The sequence below is a fragment of the Bombus bifarius genome, unplaced genomic scaffold (genome assembly GCF_011952205.1).
Source record: "Bombus bifarius isolate JDL3187 unplaced genomic scaffold, Bbif_JDL3187 scf7180000008240, whole genome shotgun sequence".
NCBI lineage: Eukaryota > Metazoa > Arthropoda > Insecta > Hymenoptera > Apidae > Bombus > Bombus bifarius.
The window spans coordinates 842,887-863,312 of record NW_022884534.1 but is presented as its reverse complement, the minus strand read 5'-3'; the positions used below and the strand labels follow the sequence as shown (position 1 = coordinate 863,312).

Here is a 20,426-nt window from a genome sequence, read left to right as displayed (position 1 = left end):
TAAATTACTATACTCGATGGCTCTAAAGTTTTGTTACCAGATACGGGACGTGGAACAATATTTTGGAATTGTAGGATTTATTAGTCAACGTATTTAGAGATCGAAGTTGTTTTGAAATTAACTCGATATGTATGTATGTATGTATACATACTAAACGGCAGCGTAGAATAATATTCTGGAATAGTAGTATTTACTATTTAAGTATGTAGATATCGGGTGACAATAAAACTTTATCATTTCATATAATGTAATACAAAATTATATATTCTAAAATGATATAATTTATCACACACATACACATTTGATATTTTTATATGAAAATTGCACGTAGAAGTAACTCCATATACTATATACAGAGTAATTTTTAGAACTTTATTACTATCTTTTTCAGCATACTTAGTTCGTATACTTTACGAGATATGACATGAACGTTACGTGTCTTTTAAAGCAAATCGATGTCAAACGTGTGGCACTTTATGACTGGTGTATCGATCATCCCATTTCTTTGCGTTCCATGCGTTGGTAGCATCAGTGGCACGTGCTTTTTAAGCTACACTGTACGTGTCTTTTCGTCGTATGGCTTCGCGTTCGTGACCCTAAATAGCGTCGTATTCTGTTTAACTTAACCCACCTAATTAATTCCTGTTAATCGACTTACGTTAATTTCGTTTAGAGAGAATTACATATGTAACTTTAATATGTAATTCTTTATTTTTAATAAAAAATTATTTAATTCACCATTTGAAAGACATTGAAAAATGATACGAATAATATAACTTTCTAAAAACATACCTAAGTTTCTAATTTCTAATAAATCAATTTATTAACATTATTATTACTTAAAATGTTAAACCATTTTTATTTAATCACTATCTTATTTTTTTAGTATATATAATTCCTACCTTTTTATGTAATACTAATTTTAATAATGTAATGAAAATATTATCTTAGAAGAACCAGATCAACCATTCAAAGGATGTAAAACAGATGAAACATGTCGAATGATATGAAAATAAAATATCGAAAAATATGATTGTGTCGGCCTATTACTAATTGATGATTCGAACACTCAAAAAACACTGGGAAATCACTTAAGCGTCTTTAGAAATCGCCATTTCATGTATTGACGATAGGAGTCGTTTCAGGACTGTTCACGCGCCTCATTTTGGTAGGTAATAGAGGGGATGGAGCACTCTCTTACGTCACGCTCAAGTATATACAGTTACACTTCATACCACCATTTCACAGCCCGGTATATGTACAGGGTGACCCTGAAAAGGATAGTTTTCTTAAAAGGCTACACATAATCGGTGAAACTGATATAACTATCAGGAGTTAAAGTTTGCACGTTTCGAGGGTAAAAACACGTAATTTGAGACATTTTCAGCAATACGAGGAGTTCAAATCTTATTCAAGGCCATATGTTTCATGCAACGCGTAAAGATTGCTTCTTCAACTATTATGAGGAAATATTTTAGTGTAAAAGTTGTTTGATTTAATGAGAGAAACTTGATAGAATATTTGACTTTGTTTTCTACACTATTATCTATAAAAATTTCGATATCAACATATATTTTTTAATGCAACTATACAGTTTTATTATTGTGAAATTACTACACTGTAAACAATTTTCAATAACATATGTGAAATGTATGTTCTATGAATTTTTTAATTCTAAAACCCACGATTTTCATAAAAGCAAGATGATGAAATTGTTTAATCGTTTAGAAAATGTGTGGTCGTTGCTGAGAAAGTTAACCTTAGTGAAGGAGGTTTTTTTAAAAATGCAGAGAATTTGAGGGAAATAATTTTAGTACAGTGACCTTCCTCAGTGCATAACGAGCCGTTTATATAGAATGGAGAGGCTGCATGCTGAGATATAACGTGTGAAAAGAACCGCCATTCAAGTTTCAATTGCGACTTTTTATGTAGGGGAAAAGCTATAAATATTAAAATGATCTCTTGTTTTGCAATACATTTTTTTTAATATTTCTGGTATCGTTTGCAAAAATGGATTTAACAATTCTAACTACAGTTTACACGTGATAGTGTATAAAATTTTGCTGTTCTGTTCTTATTAGAAATGTTCTGTTTTTATTAATCAATACAAAAAAAGCTAGTATCCAAAAATCAAAATCATGAAAATTTAAGATCAAACATATTAAATCTTAAAACCTATCAAACCTAAAAACTGATCATAACCTCAAAAAATATTAATTAATTTAATATAATCATATTTTAAACTTCATAATATTTAAAGTAGAGTATATCATTGAAATAAATCCCACTAAATCAGGTAATTTCATCTACTATGCATATCGCCTTGCAATAATAATATAGCCACATTGTGGCGCGAGGTAGTCGTGCATCGATGAGATGATCGAACGTATTCGTCCCGTGGAGATTATCAACGCCGCATAAAATTACATTCGCCGGATTACCGGTATCGAAAATGCGAACCTAAATGAAAATGCACAATTACCGCTATAGAACGAGGTCTCTTGGTGTTGCACGGATTTTTAGAATCACGTAATGTTTGCGTTCACGCGATTCATGGTGAGAACTAGAGTAGGGTTTACACGGTATGCTTTTGTGGCATGTTCTTTAATTTTAATTTACCCCTCGATGATGCTTGGTAATCAACACTGCGGATTTTTAGGGATTCCTTTAGAAATTTTTTATATTTTCTAGATCACAAATCGGATTATTAATAGTCTTTATTGAAAATTTTCTATGTTTTAATACAGATTAGATTTTAATAAATTTTAATAATTTTAATAATTAATTTCTGACAAAAATGAAATAACTCATTAGTCATTTTTTTTTTAAATTTCATAGCAAAACAATATTATTGAAAATAATTCATAGAATAATTCACAAAGGAAATGTAAATACGGTTTCCCCGAACAAAGTCGTTTAAATAGATGGATCCAATTACTTCTGACATGGCGTAGAAGATAAAGCCACAGAGAGCCAAGTTATCACGTTTAGATATGGAGTATCCGTTTCAGCGAAATTTTGTGGAGTAGCATGATCAAATCTAATAAAATTCCTTTGTGGATTTAGCTGCTCTTCCATAATTAGATAATTCCTATCTCAAATCCTCTGAGAAATGATTCAAAAGAAATTTTTAAATACTAACATCATTTTGGCCCAAGACCATTTGAACAAATATGTAGTCGAACCTCAGCTATTTCTAGAAATGCAAAGGAAAAAAGCACGATATAAAATGGATTATTCGCTTTAAAGGTCAAATCATGACCGATTGTATCCTGACGGTCACAGGGTGAAGAAACTCGACCGTTCGAACACTAGCATTGATGCGAGATACGACGTTTGAATTCCGATTAAACCACACTGGTATCGCTGAAATTTGCTCGAAAATGCAATGCCCTTAGGCGATAATGCGCTCTCTCGTCAGCTTGCACGCGATTACCGGCCCCTACTCTATTGGTCTAACCCCCACTTCGCTATCTAGATCTCGAAGAGTCGACACGAGGAGAGGCGACACACGGCGATTACTTGCACTGAAAATACAGCCAAAAGGTGATTTTCTAAGTTTTGCGTTATTCCTAAGATTTTTAGTGGCAAAAAGAGTCTATGATTTATAGATGAATCCTTGAAATAATACAGTATTTCCAAAGCAATTGGTTCATTTAAAGTTTTGAAATAGGAAAGTTCTTAAGTACTTCAAAAACTGTGGAAAGTTTTAATTACATGAATTTTTCAGAGGTACATATGTATACGATGTACCATATTTATATAGGTTCTTCATCTTTTTCTCAGCTGTTTTTCTATGATGTTTCAAAATAAACTACCAATAATTTGTAAATATATTTCAAGAATCCAACATTCAGAAGGCAATTATATTCCAATTCTGTTTTAACGTCATTCTAAAGAATATGGTAATATATTCATCTATAATATAAACAAATTGGTTGTGAAAGAACCGCGAATCAAGACCTGCGTACGCAGCCGAGTGGAGTTGGGTGCAAAGGGGGATAAGCTGAATTCAGAGGGGGCTCGCGGGCTAAGAAGAAGGGGATGACCGGGTGGGCGTGTGTACGAACCATTTTTGGTTCAGAAGGTGAATCGATTCGTGGATGAAAATAAGCAACCACGAAAATCATTGACAGTGATTTAATACTTCCCCACATCGCGATTATTGCGCGAGCTTTCGTAACGAAACCCATCTACCTTCTGTACATACACAGTCCCATGTATTTACAACGGCGCGGCATTGAGAACGCGCGCACCAACGCCGCTGAGATAGCATCCGTGACTGCGCGCACTGCGGACAGCGAATATACTCTTTCTTATGTTTTCTGACTGAAACGTATATTCGCAGGGGCAAAGAATAACGGTCCGAATATCGATGTATTGTATGTCTAGATGTCGTCCAATAATACGACCAAATTCGACTGTATAGTCGTTAGGTTCTGTCGGTTACTAGATCGGTTGCATTTGGTGTTTATCACTGAGAATATGTACTAACTATTGCTACGAATTATTCGTATTCACATGAATGCATGTACTATCGTTACGCCGAACGAATTATACCACATTATATCTGCTTGATGAAAAATCAAACATAAGGAATGACAAGATGATTTATGAGTTTGAGATCAGTAGTACTACAAATGGAGGAGATTTATTAAAACTCACCCTTGTCGAAGGTTTCTTTGGCCGCGTGTATGACCTTCCTCCGTCTAAGACCGTCGCCCGCGAGGACGGTCGTCATCGTGCTGGAAGCGGTGCCCGTCGTCCTCTCATCTTCGTCACTGTTCGCGCACTCGCCGGAGGTGGTCGATGTACGGTGGTCGAGGAGATTGATCGGGGACCCCTCGCCGCCTGGCATAGTGTCCCGATTAGCAGGACCGTCGCGTCCTTAACCGAGGACCTTTGCGCCTGAACTGAACTCGCTCCCTCTATGCACCCTCTATTCGCGAACTCTCTTCGCCCTTCGTCTCCGTTGCATCGTTTCGCGGCACTGGCCGCATAGTGGCGCCACTCTTGCGACGGATTACCATGGGGCAATTTTCTGAAATAATTTGCAATTTTCTTCCGGTAGCGGTTATGAGACATCGCGAAGTTTCTTGATCGTTAGCTTGAATATAAACGTGAAAAATGTGAGTATTTTATTGACGAAGATAATTAAGACTGGATGAAGGCGAAATCGTAATAATGGTAAGTCGTATTGAATTCATCTATAAGTAGAATAGGTTTGATATAAAAGTGACTGTAGAAATGATCAAAATCACGTGACATTTAAGTTAAATATGTTCTTGGTTATGATCGATGGTCATTTTTATCAGGATTGATTAATGATTAATCGAACGTTCTGATTAATTTGATCAATTATTAGTAGATCATCGAGTATGATTGATCGCGATCAATCACTAACAGATTTCACAAAACCTTTTGAAGAAATAACAATCTTACGATTAAATGTCGAAAATCTAACGATCTCTACAATTTCCAAATTTTTTTATATATTAAAAAAATACTTACAATTATTTCTTTTATAGAAAATTTACAACTTAAAATTAAAAATTCAGAATTTATGAAGAAATATTTTTTAGTTACATTAAGAGTAGAAATATCAAAATATATAATATTAAGGAATAATTATTAATAAATAACTGATATTTTGATCATTCGATGATGGAAATTGATTTAACAAGGCGTGAATATAAATTTAAAGAAACTATCGAGAAAAATCTTTAGATTTACCTCGTGTAACACGAAGTTACTGTGAAAGTTTATCCGCGCGAACCGTCTCGCGAAATTCGCGGTCGTACCACTGCTCTCGCCGATGTTGATGTTCTATGACTCACCCTGTTCTTTCCTCGAAGTAGGAAAACATTTCTATGAAGTGCCGCCATCTGTGACGAACTTCAGACACAAAGCGACTTGCGATCGATCCAACGCAACGGTGCAACGCCATTTCTCGGTTGACTACTCACCGCGATTTGTGCCACCTTTCTTTTTTTTTTCTCTCTTTCCACTTTTCCCCGTCGTTTCCTACGCCATGTGACACCACCGGAAACGTCGAGTATTCGTGGCATATGAAAATTAGGTTGAGAGTTCGGCAGACATTTACGCCTGCTATGAAACTTCTCTTTAGTACATGTTCCAAATATTCTGTTACCTTCAATATCTCACAAATTTATGAATTCCTTTAAAGATCTTTTAAAATATATTGTTACAAAAAAGAAACTAAAAAAATTTCTTGGAAAATATAATCAATTTTTCATCTTTACCATTTAATGAATTTAGAGGGGAAGAAATGGTTATAACTGTACGCTCTGCTTGTAGTATACTATACCTAGTCTTTAATACTTACCATTTATCATTTAATACTTGTAACATGTTATATGTTGTTACTTGTAATATGCTGTAGTTTTAAACAATAAATAGTTTTTTATTTAAGATTTGTAGTACATTATAATCTTTAGTAATGTATACTGCAATCTTCTTTTTGCTATATAATCTAATAACTAACCTAACAACAGATATGTACTCGAATCAGAAAATTGGTAAAAAAGATTTTTTCTTACAGTGACTGTTTTTGCCTTAAATATTACTTTTTATTTAATTTACTGTATATAATAAACTTCTACAATATAATATAGACTTTGTTTGTAACCTCATACTTTCTTACTTTTCAATTTATGGAGTTGATCAATATGGTTTCCGATCAATTCAAAGTGGGACAAGAAATTATACCTATATCAATAAACTTTTTAACAATTTCTTCAAGACAAAGAAATTTTTTGACAATAAAAAATCATAATTGTGTTGAAAATAAGCTCAAGGACATAGCAGAGTTAAGTCGATATGGAATGTCGATTGATCGCGAAATGACATAATATGCAACATGTATCAGAAATCGAATATCCGAATCGTATTTTGACTGTAGTAGTATCCGTTAAAAGTGTCGAATTATGACATGGGTGATGAGGGAAAATTGAATCTTTTGGCAGTGTCAAGGGCACACTCTAAATTCAAACCCGTCGTTAGTCTATTTCGAGACATCGTCGAGTTGATTATTTCCTATTTCCGGACTCGAAGTGACCATCAGAAGTGACAGTGGTGTCGTACCCGTGGCACAGATATCGACAAGAATCGATGGTATGGCCCTTCGATACAATGTAGATAGGATAGGAAAGCGTAACTATTGGAAAATGATCGTAATGTGACTTCCGGTACGCTTTGATAATTTTCTTCGGTGGGCTTGATGGCTTTCAAGAGGGGTTCCGTGCATCGATAAACAACCCCGAGAACCTCGAAATAGAATTCTAAAGATGATCGAACGAATGCCACGGACGAATCAAATTAATTTAACCGATTAATTCCAACCGCCATATTGACAATTATATACATATATGGAATCTTCCTATTAGATAAATAACAGCAGAATTATTAAACTCACTAACATAATGGATTCCACATATTTTTATAAATTATGAAATTAAAAAATTGTAGATTATAAAATTAATACTGAAATTATAGAGCTTAAATGGTTAACCATTTAAGTGTTAAAGACTATAGTGTACTACAAATACTAAATGTTAGATGATTTAAATGACAGAGATTATAGTATATTACAAGTAATATAATATATAATACGAAATATAACATAAGTATAATACCTAATAAGTTAAATAACGAATGGCAAGTATTAAAGATTATACAATAATATACCACAAGTAAAATGTATATTTTTGATCATTTCTTTTTTGATTAAATTTATTCAGATGGTAAAGGTCGAAAATTGAAAATATTCGCTTTTAGTGCGTGTATATCTCATTTATCATTCCAAATCCTCAATTATTAGGTGCATTCCATGTATGTGTACTTAAGAATTATACATATACTTGTTATAAATTACAGTTACCTTATTTTATTATATATTATGCATTTACGTTAAATATTGTATATTTAATCTTTCCTTGTTAACTTCATCTGTTCTTTTTTTATAAATTTTCAGATAAACAGTAATTAATAATACTCATTTGCAGAAATTATTGGATTGTGAAATAAAAATTAAACCTACGACCGACCTGACCGTTATTAGAGAGTTTTCACAGAAAAACAATGGAAGGTTAATTAGAAGAGATGCAACCAGGCTGATGAACTCCATTGAACTTTGGTCCTGGGAGTTTGTTGGCTCAATTTAACGCGAAAGGGGCGAGTTTGGAGAAGTTGTCCGTCTTTCCTTTTGAAAGGAAAACGTGCACACCCATCCCGTTCCTACCTTTCTTCAAATCGTGGAACTACAATAGGAGAAACGTTTATTCTTGGCTCTGTTCTCCAACGAATGATTTAATCAGCCTTCGGCTGTAACGATTCTGTTCTTCAATCCTTATCCTTTGTGCCTTGAATCGGGGTCAGATTTTCGACTCTATGTATATGTGTATATGTGTATGTGTGCGCGCTTGTGTAGCGTTATATATTCCATAATTAATGAATTTTTTAATTAAATTTTCAGTTTACTCGTCTATATTCTTTCGTTCATTTTAAAATGCAACATCGATTTTTCTTAACAGAAAAGGATGTTTCTGTAAAAAAAGAAGGAAACACGAAATTTCTTTGGAAGTAATTGTTTGTCATAATTTGGCATAGTTCTAATGCATTGAATCTAAGGGAACTTTTTCACGAACGGATTTTCTTCAATAAAGTTATTAATCATAAACTTCATTTGTAAATATCACCAAAAAATCTAAAATCCTTTAGCCGCTCATAATATCCTTTGTTTCATTTCTAGAGCTAAATAAGTTAAGCACGAAAAATTCAGAAATTAACTATAGCACCCAGTATTCAATTTTTAAATAGTGCTCAATTTTTTTATAAACATACAATAATTTTCAGATAAAGCGATCTGCTCAATAAACACTGATTGTAATCAGGTTTGCAGCATAAATAAAAAGGAGGTCAATGAGATCAGTTTAACAAACCAATCATAGGAAGTGTCAAGGAACTTACGTAAGGTTGTGTGAAAAAAAGACTGGTTTTTGCTTTCTTGTGTTTTTAATAAAGTACTTAAACGTTTAACTTACACGCATACCAACAGCAGGTGACAGGATTAGATTTCAATTAAATAGATTTAGCCCTTTATCGTTTCATTTTTTATCTTTTTTTTTATCCTTTTTTTTCTCTAGATTAGAGGCATTAATGGAACGCCAGCAGGGCCTCTGTTTCCGGCTTCGAACTCAGTCAAAAACACCAGAGAATCCCCTGGTACGATTTTCATAAACAAACTTCGTCACACATTATCGATTCGTTGTCAACTTGATATTTCTTATCGAATCAGTTTACCCTGACTAGGGTAATGTTCTACTACTTTCTCTGTTGAATCTCTTAATTCGCTTAATTCAATCATTTTCACATTTCTTCATTTACATATATCTTCTTTACATTATACATTTGATTAGTCTTAACTCCTTGAGATGGAAGATATTTTATTCAGTAATTAATATCATAGTTCTGATTAGAACTAAAAAGGAGTTAATAAAACTACTTTTTAGATTTATTTCCATTTATATGTTCTTCTTTATATTATATCTACATATGGTTAATCTCCACTCATTGAGATGAAAATCATTTATTCAATAATCAATATCATTGTTCTATTTACAAGTGAAAAGGAGAAATACTTTTGTTTACAGAAACTTTTACACATCTCACCGCTTCGCTCATAATGAGTGAAATCATCCAATAAAATTATCTGACAATTAACATTTATTAATTATTATACTTTTAGTAAACAAAAGGAACACTTCTATCCACAAAATATTTTTACACATCATTTTACTAATTAATCCTCAACGAGTTAAGCTTTACACTCTGCACCTTCCGCGAAGAAAAAGATACTAAGAAAATCGCTTTTAGAGAAAGTTCCAATTAAATAAATAAAACGAGACATGGTACGAAGAACGCAGTCAATGAGGCCCTCTCTATATACAGAAACGATCCATTCCCTAGATCAGGTCGAAGGGAATGACACTATTTATTCTCTTACATTTTTATCGATTACCAATCTTTTTCTCTTCATCTGAATTGATCGTCTCGACTGGGCCTCGTCATCACGCATCGGCCTCTGTAGCAAATCTCCGTCATATGCGAGACCTTGGTAGTTGTTGAGGTTCGCAGGACCTTTCCTAATATTGATTCTGTCGAATTAATTAATAAAGTGGTGCTACTCGGTTTCAAAGTCGTCGACAGAGGAGGGTCACTTGCGAAATAATTCTCGGACGTAGAACTCGTCGTTGTGTCTGCAATCATGTCGATTCGTCCCAAGGTCGTCGCGTTCTCCAGATCGATATTCGTCGTGGTTTCAGTCTCCGTCGATTCCTTACCATTTTCATTAACATCTCCAATTGTCTGTGACTCTTCAAAGCTCGCTTGAGTAGTCATTTTAACTTCATCGTCTTTTAATTTAAAAATCTTTTCATTATCCGCTAATATTTCTTGCTTTGAATCATTATCGTGATCTGGAATCTCTGTATTAAATACAGGAAGCCCAGTGGTGGTGGTTTCATCTGGATTTTCTGTGTTGTTTACTGTTGTCTCCTCCTCAGCACTTTTCATAGTATCGAAGATTGCTTGAACGTAGTCTGAGAGTGTCTTTACACTGGTGTCTCCTTCCTTTTTTGTTACTAATCCCGGAATCGACGTTGTGGCAGATCTACCACTCGTTTTTGAATCATAATTCCAGCTGGATGACTTGGAGTGATCGAAGGCAGACGGGTATCTCACCTCGCTCCATTTGGCCCTGTGATTCTTGGGATGGTTATAATCCTCGTCTTTTGATTCTTTATTACTTTCTTCGAACTCTATTGTACTGTCTCTATCTACCTCACTGCGATCCTCCAGCACATCATTCTTCCTATTTGATTCTTTCTGATTAAAGCTTATTTCTTCTATATTTCGAAATGATTCTGAATCATTTAATTCATCGTTCGACTTGCTCTCATCATTACCTTTGGTTGTATATTTACCTGCTATTGAGACAAAACTGAGAGTGTTCTGAAAATTCTTCCGGTTCCATTTCTTCGTTGTTTCCCAGGTTTCCTGTTCCTTCTCTCCAGTAACTATCTTCTTCTCGTTCTTTTCTTTTTTCTCTTGTTCGTTTATCTTTATATTATCGTGTGGTTTTTTAATTAATTTACTAAATAGATCTTCGTAAGGCGACTCTGTGATTGTTGTTTCTTCAATCTTATAAGTGGTTGGAATTGTGGTAATCTGGATTTCTGTAGTTCCACTGACGTCTTCAGGGATCACCATAGGAGTGGTCATGGCTGGAGACATTGTCCATGCGGTTTCAGGTACCTCAGTGGTTGTGACTTTCGTAGGTTCATCGTTCTTTAGAATATCTGATAGAAAGTCTTGTAAAATCGATTTCTCAGGTGAAGCTGAAGCTCCTGCAAGAGGTTTTGGTTCACGGATGGGGTTGTACTTATATTGGTCTCGGAATAAACCGTTTAGGGCAGAGTTGAAGTGCTGGGACTCGGCAGTGACGAAATCGTCCACCGCTGGTCTGACTCGAACGCGGACTCTTCTTCTCCGTGCGATCTGAAGCAGATAGTTGCACGCATTTCTTGTTATTATTTTTTATTATAGTATTATTCTATAATATGTTATGTAGTATTATTATAACATTGCTATTAGATTATTATTTATACATTTCGTATAGTATTACATTTTTTATTAACTTTTTATTCTATGCTCCTTGCTCTTTTCAACTCTTTCACCGATTTTTTAAGCTAGATACATATTTTAATACATATATATTTTTCTCTATTTTTTGTATGAAAATATCAGATCAATTACTCTTCTGTTTCCTTGCTGTTTTCAATTTTTATTGTAATATTGTTGATAATTTTAATTGTTAAATCTTCTATCGTCGTCAAAAATAATACTGTTCACCTTAATAAAGGATTGTCTTCACCGCAACTGCTCATGTCGATATTAATATCCTCCTTCTCTCCCCATAACGATCTACCAACCTCTCATAGTAATATTAAGCTTTCCTTCACCTTGCCTGTAACGATCTCCAATAACCTCCCGTACCTATACGTCTTCAGGAAAGAAAAACCACATATTTTCCTTCAAAAGGTGGAAAAAATTTTCATCACCTACAGATACAAAAAAGCTACTATGACGCCCATGTTCTATAATTATGTCTTTTCTATCTCCTTTGTTTTAAACTGTCTAAATTTTGGAAAATTTAAAAGAAAATTTACAAAGAGTCGCCCAATACTGATTAAAAATAGTTATATTTACATTAATAATTACAAGGATCAGTTGATAAATAAGTTACGCAAATAAAACATTAAATATTGTTATTATTCCTCATCAAACTCAATTCAGTAATATTAATTAATAATTGGTTATTAATTCCAATAATATTTTTTCTAGAATAATATCTAACATATCTATTAACCTTATAAATAAACCATTACAGTCTTTCCTTGAGCCTTCTCAAACTTTGCAAAAATCTTATTCAAAATTATTAACAAGTCCAGATTACTCTAGATCTAGATCCAAATATATCTTACCTTCCTCCCAGTTGCGGAATTATCGCTTTTCCTCACAGTCTTCTCGAAATCAATACTTTGTTGCTCCGTAGAACTGTCAACCTTATCCATCAAAGAAGAATTTCTATTCTGATCACCTTCAACCTCACTATTATTCTTCTGCTTAATCTCTGTTATATTAGTGCTCATTTCAGTCATATTCATCTTCTCAGTATGATCCTGTATACCAGTTTTCCTACCAAATATTGTGGTACCCATTAACATTGATTCATCTTCTTCTTCTTCTTCTTTTTGCGTTTTTTCTATCTTCTTATCATCTGAAGAGACTACCAGTGTTACAGATGAAACTTCTGGTGCTGCTGTGATTATCTCTGGTGGGTTAACATTTTTCAAGGATTCATGGAACCATTGACTGCTTTTAGAAGCCTCCTCTGGGACCTGATTCACTGCGAAACTCGGCTGGAACGAAGTTCTCGTCAGCTTTGTAGACCATTGACTCTCAGCTCCGTAAATGTCTGCTGTCGTCTGGTGGTTGTCTTCCGAAGGTCTCGTTCTTGAAGTCTGGCTGTATTTCCCTGGTGAACTATTGGCTAGTTGAGTCTGGTCGTATTCGTCACGTTGAACAGTCTGCCCTGGATAGTTGCCAAAGTTTAGGACGAACTCAGGTGGATACTGAAAATTCAGAAAAGTTTTAATTGGATGGAGGTTTGGATAAGCAGTGTGAATAATAAATATTATTATCTAATATTTATATAATTTATTATAACCAAAGATGAATTTCATACAAAATACTAAAATGAATAATATAATTGTTATATATATGGAGAGAGAGTATGTACCATAATATAATATAATATAATATAATATAATATATTACAATATCTTTATTATATATAAAATGCTATTATCAATATTATCATACTAATAATATCATACTATTTATATATACAGTACTACAATTCCTACGCCCTTGCATCGTTTAAAAATTTCCACTATGTACTTCTTAAAATGGGTCTCAATGTAACCTCAACCATAAAATTTCCATATCGTGAATTACAAGGCGACAATTATTTCTCCCTTATCGCGACCCACAAGCGGGCTAGTGAACGAGCCTTCGAGCTGGCGCAGAGACAGGCCAGAAACAAGAGACTACAGCTATACCGTGTACGAACACCAACAGAAACTGTGCTCGAATTTCTAATCACGCTTCGCATCGTCTGTCATTAACGTCCCTACTAATCGTCCACAGTAGGGAAACATTATTATAGATATATTGTATATTAGATGAAATAGATGTAGCATGTCCAAACATGTAATTTGAGACAGTTTTAGGATACTAACAATTTTCAAGTCCTTCAATTTACTCATTGACTTAGATCATTTGGTTCTTTATATCCGAGTCGGCTACAACTGATTGACAGAGCGTTGGGTTGTAAGATTTTGTCTCATATACACAAACTACGCGTATTGTACAGGACAACGTGTTACCACCCAATACTTCTAATTTACGACCAACCAACATTTATTCCTCCAACTGTACTCACGTTCTCACTAGAGGACTCGTAGAATTGATGTTCAGTTGGATTACGCACTCCACCGGAGAATCCTCCACCGTTATCGTAATTATCGTCGTATGGCTCCTGTTGTTGCTCTGTGGTCACAGATTGTGGTCGTATAGGCGGATAATTTTCGTCCAATGGCAGCTCGTTATGCGCTTCTAGTACGGATTCGGTTGTACTAGTGGTAGATACACGTTTTCTTCCAGGTCGTCGTATTCTACTTCTTATTCTAGTTTGTTTTATCTCGTCTGGTTTAGATCTTGGCCTAACAGTGTATATCGTGTCGTCTGGAAGCACTGTGGCAACAGGTATTATTTCAGTAGTGGTGGTGACTTCTGGCGTCGTTATGGGCGATGGTAAGGTTGTAGGTTTCAGTGGTAGACGACGATTGGGAGTTGGCTGATACTTCTGGCGGTTTTTTAACAGCTGCGTCTGTGGAGGATTCGGTTCCACTGCTGCCTCGTCGTTTGGTAGCAGAGATTCCTGCGGCACCTGGAAACGAGAAGTTTTATTTTAAATGGTCATCTTTTGAAAGTTTTTGTAGGTCCTTGGTAATTGGAGAATTTTACTAATTTCAGAAATTCTATATCTTATTTAGTAAATTTTATGTTTTCGTTCTTACAAATTTTATGCTTTCTTTGGTAAATTTTAAATTGCAATTTTTAAATTATATACATTTTAAATTTTACCTGTATGTTATATTTATAGAATATAATAATTATATAAAGTACAATGACTAGAAAATTTGAACATATAAAAAGGCATATAATATGCAACAATATATCAAATGCTTAAGTTATGTTATATACTATAACATTTAATATATAAAACAATTCCATAGGTTCCGTTTTTTAAATTATTAATTTAATTTACATAAATATCTGCGGTGTGATAATAACTGTATAAACTGATAAATTATTATAAGATTTTTTTCTGGTCTCTTCAAAGTGTTATGCGTAATGTAATGTTATTAAATTAATCATCATTGAATATTAAAAAATTGTGTTAAGAACTAAATTTGTTGTTTAAGATGCCATTGTGTTTCTTGCTTAAATTATCCATTAAAAGATACTTCAAATAATTTCTCTACACATACTTGAACAAATAAAAATGAACATGATTTAATTTTCCTATTAAAGACCTTCAATATCCTCACTTACCTCCGGAAGCTGGGGCCGGTATGTAACAGCCGTCTGAAATCTGTTATCCACCGGATGTACCGGTCGGAAGTTTGGTGGCCTTATAAATCCGTAATCAATGTCCTCTTCAGTTGGACGCACTGTAGTGGTCGTTGTAGATGGCGCTGGTGTTGTAGTGGCTTGTCTTTGCTGCTGAACTGCATGAATCTTAATATATTCGTTGCCGTCTGTCTGAACTTGAGATCCATGATTCTGAGTACGAGGTCTCGATCTGACTCTCTGTCTGTTGGATGTGGTTCGAGTAGAATCCTGGTTCACCACGTTGAAACGAACGTACTCATCCTGTGAACCCCTATTTCGGGTCTGAACCGAAGGTTCATGATGCAATCGAGTGCCAACGCGCCCTCGGACTCGTTGTCGAATCACCACAGGAGTGGTACTCGTTGTGATTGTTTCTGTTGTTACCTGAAATGGAAATTGTGTTGACGTTACGATTGAGTTACCTTTGTCTGTCTTTTTTGTTGTGATAAATAATATAAAATCAATATAATTTGCACGTTGCTTTGTTATTTGTATTAGTGCAAATTATCTTATATCTGAATGTACAGAAATTTAATTAGTAAAAGATCAGTATACGTTGTTATGAATTTGTAAATTTCTCTCTGTGTAAAAATTTGTCTCTGATCAAAATCAAAAAAAGAAAATCATAGTAAAATCTTTGATCAAGTAATTTGTAAATTTACAACTATTTATCTCTTCATTATATTGATTTTTTAGCAAAATGATAATTTAATTACAAAGATTTAAGTAAGCAACAGATGAAGATTAAAGAAGCTTCAACTCTATCAGACAAATTCCCTTACATCTGACAATGGAAGCTCGGTGGAAGAGACAGACAGCTCATAATCCTCTTGTTTATTCTCTGGCAATGGGATAAATATTGGCTGCTCGTTAGGATTACCATCGCCAACACCGGTTTGAATCTTATCGCCCTCCACGCGATGCAGATTATCCTGCCCGGTGAGACTGTACTCCGGCTGATTCTGTGGTACGTTTACCTCATAAACCGGAGAATAACGTTGCTCTTCCGGTGTCCTTAGTCTTGGATCAACAGTTGTAGCCAATTCAAAATCGCTGTTTTCTGCTTTTCCATCTAACTGATAATCTTTTGGCCTCTGAACAATTCCTTGATCCAGTGACTCTCCACTTTGAACTTGATAATTAAATCCATTCACTGGAGTCTTCTCAAGACCAGTGTGTTCTAAAGTAGATTGATCATAACTAGATCGATAACGTGGATCTTCTTGAATATTCTGAGCATAGTTATGACTTCTTGAGTAAACTTCAGAAACCAACGCTGTAGCGTGATTCACTGTGACATCGTGAAGAGATGGATAGTTCTCGGTGGTGCTGACAATGGTGGACGGGTAATTCTCGGGAGTATAGTCGTTCAAGCTCGACGATGAATCCAGTTGACGAAGAATACTCGACTCTGGCCTGGTCGGTTGAATGAACCCGTTTGACGTAGGGGAATTCGAATCGGTTTGGGGCACAGTATCGTACGATTGCTCGGTCTGCGGGCTCTGAGCGTGTCCTAGGACCTATTGGCATTAGAATAGTATTTGTGTGCAAGTTGTTGAGGTTGGAAGTATGTATAATTATATCAGAATTTATAATAAAATATCAAAATATTTAACATTTATGTTATTATATGCAATATTATTAATAATAACACTCGATCAATTAGTCTAGTTTCGAATGTAGTTTAAACGTAAAGAATTAAAAAAACATAATTTTTTCTATATTTATGACAAAATCTAATTTTCAACTTCATATAATACGAAACTGGGAGCAATAAATAATTGCGGAAATGAATAAATAAATAGATATATGTATATTGTACGCTGATAGTTAATTATGTTAATACTCATGTGGCGCTAGCATCACGTCGTCAATCTCCATAGTATCAATTTTAATATGCTATTTATTTCTTATTTAGTACATAAACGTAATTTCTTTATTAAAATATTCATAAATATATTTTTTTCTATAAAAACCGTTAGTTTCTTGTTTTTAAGAACCTAGTTATTTTTAATACAGTCAGGATTCAATTAATTTTCAAGAGCAGAGCTACAGCTGGCTTAGCAGTTTATACATGATCGTAAATTCGCAAGACGTTTTACCTCAGATTGCTGACTGGTCTTATCTCGACTTCTGTACTTATGTGTTCTACTGGCTGGCCTTCTGTGCTCTACATTATACCTCAACGTAGTTTCCGGGATTCTAGATTTAGTTGGCTCGTAAGCGGATTCGCGATACTCCTCTGTGGTGGTCGTGAATCTAGATCTGGATCTATTGTACGGTCTTCGACTTCTATCTACGTTCGACCTGGTCGATGGGGTTTCGGTTGTTGTTCTTGGCTTTGTAGAAACTAATCTGCTCCTAAAATTACCAAAACTTAATGTATTTTTTACTAATTATAGAAAATTTGTCAGTGTAGGCCACTCTCATATTCAATTTTATGATATAACTAATCGTTTTCGTTTAATTAGATTCTTTTCGCTAGGTTCTTTTAACTGGAATATTTTTTTTGTTCAGTATCACTTGAAGATCATGAGCAACAATGTAATGATAGACGATCTTGAAGTTGTAGACCATGAAATGTCCTCCGAAAGAGATTTAGTTATCCGTTATTTTTTAAGTATATTGGAACTTCGTTTATCCGAACAGATTGGAAGACAAGGCCCTCCACTTCGTGTTATTAGTCTTTGGACAGTCCCAGTCCCTATCTTCATTATAAGAGTACGTATTTCTATTGCATTTATTTTGAACAACTGAAGTTCGACTGCAATTCATACGATATAGTCAATATAGGCAACTTGTTCATGTAAAGAAAGTATGGATAAACAAGGTGTACTATAATAGCAAAGATTACTCAAAATCTAAAGTTCAAATAAACTACATGCTTATTCAACTAGATTTCTTTCAGAATCTAAACGTTTTAATATACTTCTCTCATAAAGAATTCAAACGAAAAGCACCTCTGTCTACTACGTGGCCTATATGTTGTCGTAGGAGTACGCTGTGTCGTAGTGGTTGTAGTGGTAGTGCTGCTCGTAGTCGTAGTTGTCGTAGCAGCGTGCAGTTTCGCCTCATTCTTGTCCAATAAAGAATTCACCAGACCAGGAAGGTGCGGAGAGATCGCCGGTAGTTCAGCCGGCAAACTATATTGCGTGGGTCCAACGGGAGCTCTAACATCGTTAATGTCACCGGCAGTGATTTCACCGCCGAAACTACCAACGAGACCAGTGTTGGATTGGGAATTCTGTTGACTGTATTGCCCTCCAGTGTTGTATTCCTGTGTCTCCCTCTGCTGAGCCAACTGTTGATTAATTAACGTCAGTTGGCCCGACGGATCCTCTTGACCAATTGTTTCTTCTTTGAAACTAGGTGTAGTAGAATACGAAACTTCTTCGACTTGACTCACTGCAGTTTCCACTTTTGGACTTTGAATAGAAACCTCTGTCGTTTTCGAGTTTTCATCATAGTACTTCTGCTTCTTTGCAGCTGTCCTCTGATCGTCGTAATAGGAAGTACTAACCACAGAAGCTGGCTTATTGTCACCATAAAACTGTCTGAATCTGAATCTGGAGCCAGAGTATCCGGGAGATGGTGATGCTGTATATGTCTGCTCATATTTAGGAGTACTTAATGGTTCTGGAGAGTAACTTATAGTTGTTTGAGGCTCGTACGAAGGAGTAGTGGAATCTAATACACTGTCCAAGCCATCTATGTAGGAGTTAGGTTCTATTATAGGAGTTGGACTAGGGTTTTGATCATCACTGTCTTTTGGATTTGGAGCATTGTCTAAGGTGTTCACTACCACTGATCCTATATGTGGCGCTGGGAAGGGAATTTTGGAATATCCAGGAGGAGGATCGAAGCTGAGTGGTGCCACGAAGAAAGGTAATTTGTCGACCTTCCTCTCCACACGATTATGGTCGATAGACGATAAATAAGGCAGATCAAACTTGGCATAACCTGTTGGTGGATCCAAACTAGTTGGACCCACGAATACTTGAGGGGTATCTGGACCAACTGTGTCCAGAACAGCTATGGTTTTGGCATCCTTTAATATCCTTAATACGTCAGACACTTTAACATTAGCTGTCTTTGAACTGGTACTTCCCATGTATACTGCTAAAGGAGGTTGATTGGGAGATGGCGTTGTAGTCGGTTCTCTGTAATTTTGTTGATCGTGGTAATGAGTCTTCGGTCTTTGCCTGCCTCTAATTTTATTTTTACTTTGTCTAGAAGTTTCTGACAGATGTTGACGATGGAACTGTTGATGTTGATCTCTAATCAAGGGAAGAGCATGAGTTTGAATATCATGGTTCTCTGGTCCAGATACTCTGGCTTCGTTTTCACGCTGTTTGTCAAGGAGCTGTTGTTGCTTTAGAGCCTGCTGGACTTCTAGTTCTTTTTGTCTTTCTAAAGCAGCTAGCCTTTCAGCTTCTTTCTGTCTGGCTGCTTCCTCTGCTCGACGTTTTTCCTCTTTTGCTCGAATCTCTGCTAATCTTCGCCTCTCCAGTTCTTCCAACCGTTGTTTCTCTCTGGCTTCGCGAATTCTTTCAAGTTCTCGTTGTTTGGCTAATTCTTCCAATTTTTCTAACTCCTTTTTCTTCTTTTCTGCCTCACGTTGTCTTTGCAACTCTTGCTCTCTTTGTAGGGCTTCCTGTTGAAGGCGAGCTTTTCTTTCCAGTGCTCGTTGTTCCTCGTTTAGTCTGGCGATCTCCTTCATTCGCTCTTCTTTGAAGAATTGAGCCTTTTCTTCGCGTTCCTGTTGGATTTGTTGTAATATTTGACGGGCAAACGCATCCTGATCATGCAAAGTATCAACACTTGGGCTTTCGTGATGTTGCTGCGGTTGTTGAGGTTGTTGTTGCTGTTGCTGTTGTTGACGGAGGGGATACTGCTTCCGTCCGCGGTTTCTTTTCGGCTGACCTCGTTGCGCCAAGGTTTCGGCTGGCACGTAAACTAATTGCACCTATGAAGAACAAGTATCAAACAAAGGAGTTAAATATGTTTGTCCTTTAATCGAGTGAAAAATAGAACTGTGAAGAATCTTTGTTAATTATTAGGAAATAGAATAGGCTTTGGAAATTTGGGAGTCTGAAAATTTCGAT

General features: G+C 35.3%; 2 protein-coding genes and 1 long non-coding RNA gene across 10 annotated transcripts in view; 1 reads left to right on the top strand and 2 right to left on the bottom strand.

Annotated features, from left to right (window-relative positions):
* The window catches only part of LOC117211719 (anoctamin-8-like), a 28,025-nt gene extending 23,138 nt beyond the window's left edge, over positions 1-4,887 (bottom strand). For all 8 annotated transcript variants that reach the window (XM_033455904.1, XM_033455905.1, XM_033455906.1 and 5 more), the window contains exon 1: positions 4,666-4,887. In XM_033455904.1, coding sequence (XP_033311795.1) covers positions 4,666-4,858 — 193 coding nt within the window. In that variant the 5' untranslated portion in view covers positions 4,859-4,887. The remainder of the gene's footprint in view (positions 1-4,665) is intronic.
* A 175-nt stretch (positions 4,888-5,062) lies between these two features.
* The window catches only part of LOC117211730, a 35,019-nt gene continuing 19,655 nt past the window's right edge, over positions 5,063-20,426 (top strand). Inside the window, exon 1 of the long non-coding RNA XR_004488311.1 lies at positions 5,063-5,187. This is a non-coding gene — a long non-coding RNA (uncharacterized LOC117211730). The remainder of the gene's footprint in view (positions 5,188-20,426) is intronic.
* Positions 9,021-20,426, bottom strand: part of LOC117211718 — a 28,803-nt gene continuing 17,397 nt past the window's right edge. The window contains exons 4-10 of the mRNA XM_033455903.1: positions 18,282-20,287; positions 17,424-17,682; positions 16,104-16,841; positions 15,262-15,705; positions 14,087-14,593; positions 12,564-13,214; positions 9,021-11,577 (exon numbers count right to left, since the gene is read on the bottom strand). Coding sequence (XP_033311794.1) covers positions 10,054-11,577; positions 12,564-13,214; positions 14,087-14,593; positions 15,262-15,705; positions 16,104-16,841; positions 17,424-17,682; positions 18,282-20,287 — 6,129 coding nt within the window. The 3' untranslated portion in view covers positions 9,021-10,053. The remainder of the gene's footprint in view (positions 11,578-12,563; positions 13,215-14,086; positions 14,594-15,261; positions 15,706-16,103; positions 16,842-17,423; positions 17,683-18,281; positions 20,288-20,426) is intronic.